This window comes from Schistocerca serialis, chromosome 5, assembly GCF_023864345.2.
Source record: "Schistocerca serialis cubense isolate TAMUIC-IGC-003099 chromosome 5, iqSchSeri2.2, whole genome shotgun sequence".
Taxonomy (NCBI): Eukaryota; Metazoa; Arthropoda; class Insecta; order Orthoptera; family Acrididae; genus Schistocerca; species Schistocerca serialis.
This window is the reverse complement of record NC_064642.1, coordinates 232,625,827-232,631,826: the sequence shown is the minus strand read 5'-3', so window position 1 is coordinate 232,631,826 and position 6,000 is coordinate 232,625,827. Positions and strand designations below refer to the sequence as shown.

The 6,000-nt window shown below is 40.8% G+C and overlaps 1 protein-coding gene across 2 annotated transcripts in view; it reads right to left on the bottom strand.

Moving 5' to 3' along the window:
- Positions 1-3,442: 3,442 nt before the first annotated feature.
- LOC126481345 (acidic mammalian chitinase-like) overlaps positions 3,443-6,000 on the bottom strand; it is a 62,692-nt gene continuing 60,134 nt past the window's right edge. For both annotated transcript variants that reach the window (XM_050105038.1, XM_050105037.1), the window contains exons 8-9: positions 5,654-5,776; positions 3,443-4,990 (exon numbers count right to left, since the gene is read on the bottom strand). In XM_050105038.1, coding sequence (XP_049960995.1) covers positions 4,859-4,990; positions 5,654-5,776 — 255 coding nt within the window. In that variant the 3' untranslated portion in view covers positions 3,443-4,858. The remainder of the gene's footprint in view (positions 4,991-5,653; positions 5,777-6,000) is intronic.

Sequence of the window (6,000 nt, the reverse complement as noted above, 5' to 3'; positions counted from 1 at the left end):
TAGTCATTGAAATTCCCGGTTTAATTACTAAAGTTTTATTACTCAATGAAAAAATTGTCCGAATTGGACCGACGATCATAATTTTACCTTGCTATGACTCATAATTACACTTTTGTATGACCTAGCAGAAATGATATACAATTCGCTTTGTTTTGTGTACTGACTGCGGCATACTTCAGGAAAAAATACGAGGTATACAGGGTGTTTCCATAATACTTTTACAAACTCTGGAGACAGGTTCCTTACAAGAAAACAAGAAAAACAGTTCTTACAATATGTACGAAACCCCTTCGTTTTCGAGTTATTAATAAAAGCTGGCACCTAAGGAGCGTCGGAGGGGTTGCCTCCCCTCAGGCGCTACAGGCAGCTGCGGTGTACCACTCAGCTGAATGGGTGTCGAAGTCTCTGTACAGGTACATTTTTAACGTGCTCAACAAATGTGCTTGGATGCACAGAAGGAATTGCCGAACTGGAGGGTTCTTAAAGGACCCCTTTGCCCTTTTATTCACGCACATGTCAATGTTGCATCTCTCCATGATCACACAACAGCAGGGCACGAAACAGGGGCGATGAAAAAACATAAACACGCTTCGCCCCTCTGGGTCACGTTCGAATTTAGTTGAGTGCTTTTGAAGGGTCCCTAGTGGCTCCACCTGGTACACCAGAGCAAAACGTGCGGTCTCACTACACTCCAAAGGGGTTAGATCTTCTTCAATGGGGTTGCAACCCCACGATGTCCTTGGAGGAGGGCTGAATCGTCTGGGGCGTGTCAGCAGTGTCTAACGTTGTCAAGAACATCGTTTTGTTGCTCATGACTCTGCGATGTACATCTACATCTACATCCATACCCCGCAAGCCACATGACGGTGTGTAGCGGAGGGTACCTTGAGTACCTCTATCGGTTCTCCCTTCTATTGCAGTCTCGTATTGTTCGTGGAAAGAAGGATTGTCGGTATGCCTCTGTGTGGACTCTAATCTCTCTGATTTTATCCTCATGGTCTCTTCGCAAGATATACGTAGGAGGGAGGAATATACTGCTTGACTCTTCGGTGAAGGTATGTTCTCGAAACTTTAACAAAAGCCCGTACCGAGCTAATGAGCGTCTCTCCTGCAGAGTCTTCCACTGGAGTTTATCTATTATCTCCGTAACGCTTTCGCGATTACTAAATGATCCTGTAACGAAGCGCGTTGCTCTTCGTTGGATCTTCTCTATCTCTTCTATCAACCCTATCTGGTACGGATCCCACACTGCTGAGCAGTATTCAAGCAGTGGGCGAAGAAGCGTACTGTAACCTACTTCCTTTGTTTTCGGATTGCATTTCCTTAGGATTCTTCCAATGAATCTCAGTCTGGCATCTGCTTTACCGACGATCAACTTTATATGATCATTCCATGTGAAATCACTCCTAATGCCTACTCCCAGATAATTTATATGGAATTAACTGCTTCCAATTGCTGACCTGTTATTTTGTGGCTAAGTGATAAGGGATCTATCTTTCTATGTATTCGCAGCACATTACACTTGTCTACATTGAGATTCAGTTGCCATTCCCTGCACCATGCGTCAATTCGCTGCAGATCCTCCTGCATTTCAGTACAATTTTCCATTGTTACAACCTCTCGATACACCACAGCATCATCTCCAAAAAGCCTCAGCGAAATTCCGATATCATCCACAAGGTCATTTATGTATGTTGTGAATACCAACGGTCCTATGATAGCGTTCTCGCTTCCTGCGTCCGGGTTCCCGGGTTCGATTCCCGGCGGGGTCAGGGATTTTCTCTGCCTCGTGATGACTGGGTGTTGTGTGCTGTCCTTAGGTTAGTTAGGTTTAAGTAGTTCTAAGTTCTAGGGGACTGATGACCATAGCTGTTAAGCCCCATAGTGCTCAGAGCCATTTGAACGGTCCTATGACACTCCCCTGCGGCACACCTGAAATCACTCTTACTTTGGAAGACTTCTCTCCATTTTCGACGGCGAAACATGTGGAAATCAATGCCCCAAGGGAAGAGTGTTTTCATTGACGACCTGTTTGCTTCCTCCTGAGGACCTCTCGTGTCGATTCTGAGCGGCGTTTTACCTGAAATATTTTCCTCGGCAACCCAAAAGAAAACCGTGTGTCTCCAACGCTGGATGTCGCAGTTCTGACCTGCATAGCAGAGGCATCAAAAGAAGGAACAAAATGAGGGTAAGAAGAAGTATAATGACCTTCCAATCCGTGACACGTCCATGATCGTCTTGGACAGAACTGTGGTGCAATTTTGTGCTAATGTGGCACCTTTAATCCATCTTACACCTCATATGTTCTTCTGAGCTGTAGCTTTTTTCCCGTATATTTCGACGCTATGCTGTTTGAGGCTTCTCCCAGTCCGAGTGTTACGTCATCGGGACAATGCTTTTGCATCATTACAGAGGAAAGTTGTATGCATCTTTGAGCCAAATTTCAAACGTATACTTCGCAATGGAAGACAGTTACAGGGGTTTCGCAAAAGTGACAACTATTTTCTTTTAAGTACCGGCAGTGTATATTTCGTCCATACGGGACGTCATTATTTGGGCTGCAACTTTTGATCAATGCAAATAAAACAGTTTCTGCGTGACTGACGCAGTAACTGTTTTATTTGTACCGGTAATGTACATTCATGTATGTTTTTGATAAGTAGTACATAATAATGTTTTTGATAATAACGTAGCATGTTGTCCAGTAATCAAGTTAAGAGTCCTTGCCCACTTACCATTGTCTAAAACTTAATTATGAACTAATCAAATTGTACTGAGTAATACATGCACCTCTGTTTGCATAATCATCTGCACTTCATCATGCTATGGGCCTTTTCTTACCTACATGGTAAACGTTTCGGCCCTATAACGTTTTGTTTAAGTCATACAAGTTGTTTTATGTAGTTGATGTAAGAATGCTTGGGTCAGACTCCTACAAAAAGAAATAAAATGTCACATCTTTCTATTAATGGGCTTTATTAATTAATTCATAGCCAGAATACAACTGACAAATGAATCCATAAGCTATCCAGGATAGCTTTAGCTACTGGATAATAACATTACTTTTATAAATACATATGTTTGCATAGTAAAAATATATTAGAACTGTGGTAACGTTATTAGATTCAATTACAGATACAAGGTGCAAGACACCATGATTCAAAGTTCACTAAATGAAAGAGAAGGGAAAATACCTATGTGATTAATATGTCACATGTTTATTCATTATTAATTTTAACATCTTTTTCTTTGTTATAACAATATGATGCTGTCGAAGCACATTTTATTCATCAGTTTTTCTATGATCAACACGTTTAGTGTTTGGCGTCATTGAAATCGGCGTTTCATCGTTCACATTGTTATGGTTTTTGCTTAACTATAGAATCTTAAGTACAAATATTATAGCAAAAATGCTGTGTGGTGGCGTGTTACAGCAGCACCCTTACGCGTAGCGGGAGTAACGAATATAACTACGGTAGCGAAAGCCTGGAAGCGACTTCTTGCAGCAGTCACCAGACAGGGATCTACGTTAAGCGTGATCATCAAATCGGCCGTACGGCTGTGGTACTGAGACCAATTATTTTGTTTTTCTTTTTTTGTAATATTTTCGTAGGCGAGAGTCGTGATCTTGAGCTTTTGAAAATGTTTGTTGTGGGAAGATCATCATTTCGCGGTGCAGTCGGCACTTTATAGCTTAGCGTAGGTAGTTGCTTTGAACTATGAATTATTTTTTGAAACAGCTCACGTGCAACTTGGGCGGAATTTTGTTCTGTGGTGGACTATGAATTGTGTACTGAATTAAGTGATACGCTTCCTTGAATTACGAATTTCGTTATAGTTCGCTCCACCCTCCAATAACAGAGCACAGGTTTGCATTTTTTAAATAAAACTGTGGCTCTACTTAACTTTAATTGCGGTGAGAATTGGCTACAGTTTTGCTGCAGCGACTGTTGGATTAGTAACAGTGATTCCAGTGATGACACGTTGTAATCGAGAGCTTCACTAATACAAGTGCAGTGATAATACTACCAACAACCATTCAGTCGAAATAGTCTGAGTGACCAAAAAATTTCAGTTCGCTGTAAACGTTATTCAGTAGTCCACGACAACATAAATACCAATAAAATACTGCCGTGTATATCCGTAAAGCAGTTTGGCTCTGACTGCTTTATGGCTATGTTATGAGCTCCCCTTGAGATCATCTTTGGCCAGATTGACGATATTAGATAAACTGAGTAATATTTAATCTGATGAAATTAAGTAACTTTTTGTTGTCTTTTAATAAATAGCAACTGATGAGTGTAGTGAGGAAGTCTGTGTCAAGCCTTGCTCTCTGCGTGGGATGTGTTTCAGAGTGTCTTAAGTGCCCACAGTTCGAGTCCCGCGTTGAGGCAGAACGTCAATGGAAGACGGCTTGTCTCAGTACGTCTATGGCAGCGGATATTGATCAAAATGGAGAAAAAATCTTAGGTTTTGTACGACGCATGCCGGCGACAGAAGCACCTTCTATTCTGAAGACGTAGATACTTTTTAAACACAATCCACTTTCACTGATTTAATGCTCCAATATTTTCGAAATTAAGCAGGAAATGAGGCTGCTGGCCATTGACTATCGATTCAACTCAGGCAGCATGTACTTGGGAGGATACTCAATTATCAACACATCATAAAGTATAAAATGTGTAGCATCAATTAGTAAGCATTAACATATTAGCTGACCAATATTGGTTCAACAGGAACCAGTACATCTGGTAATGCCATTGTTTGAAAGCGACTTTTACAGTTAATGAAGTGTCGGGCACATACACCTGTCTCAAAAACTAGGTAAGAATCCGGACCATTGTTCTTCTAAATGTATCTAACTCCGAAGGACTTGGTTGATCGTCCTGAGCAGAGGGTAGGTTGTAGAACTATTCAGGCCTTTGAAATCGTCTGTCTCCAGGCTCCAGATCATTCCACCGGCCAGCCCCATGTTGAGAACGTACTGCGACTGGAAACAAATACAAGAAATCATAGTTGTAGCTGATCTATAACTTTTTTATCAAGGTAGTTAACGCTTCGATATTTCTTATAGAATCACAACAAAGAACAATGAAAGATAGTAAGGAAGATTGCCATCAGTAGAAACTCAAACTCTACATGTTCCACACTGTTCATTTATCATGTTAACTATTTTTTGGCTTGCAAGGCTAACTTAAGCGAATAGTTTCACTCCAACATACTTTTTGTAAGCAGTGTTTCCCAGCTTCTAAACAGCTGAAGAAAGTCTTTTGTGACCACCAAAAAGCTGCTGCATAGAATTATTGAGACTGGTTTGCTTCAAAAGATCATCTGCAGTCGAGAAAATTTGTAAGATTTTCCTGCAAAGAAAACTTTTGACGACTTAAGATGATTTTTTTATCAAAACTAGCCTCTACAATAAAGAATATATCATTGCAACATCTTTATATGGTGAATGATGACGGTCTTCAAATGTTACTATCTCACTTATGGTCTCTAAGCGGGAAATTGGTTAACGAGGCTCAGATTAGTGTAGAACGTTCGTAGTTTGTGTTTCAAATTTATAAATACCAAACTTTTCTTTCAGGTTGTGAGAAAAGAATTCGACGCCATAAATAAGGAAGAGATGGAGGGTTAGACTGTTCACTGTTACCTTCAGCCGGATGGACTCTTCGTTGTCATAACCAACCCACTGGTTTTCGTGAACTGCATACGGTACCTTCTGCTCTTCGTCCCATGTGACTTTCCACCCTCCAGATTTCAGTTTTTCCAGGATCTGAAAACATGAATAAGATTTGAGTATTTCCTGTAGCTGTGCTAAAAAATTGTGGCGTTGTGACCGCTCCTATATTCGTCCTGATGTGAGCTCAAGATTTGGGTTCTTTTAATTAGGAGTACAATGGCAGAATCAACGGAATGAGGAGGAAGAAGCTTCCTCATCGATTGCTTGTAGCAGATTTAGCAAAGAGTAGGACTTCCAACTACAATATATTGTTCAAC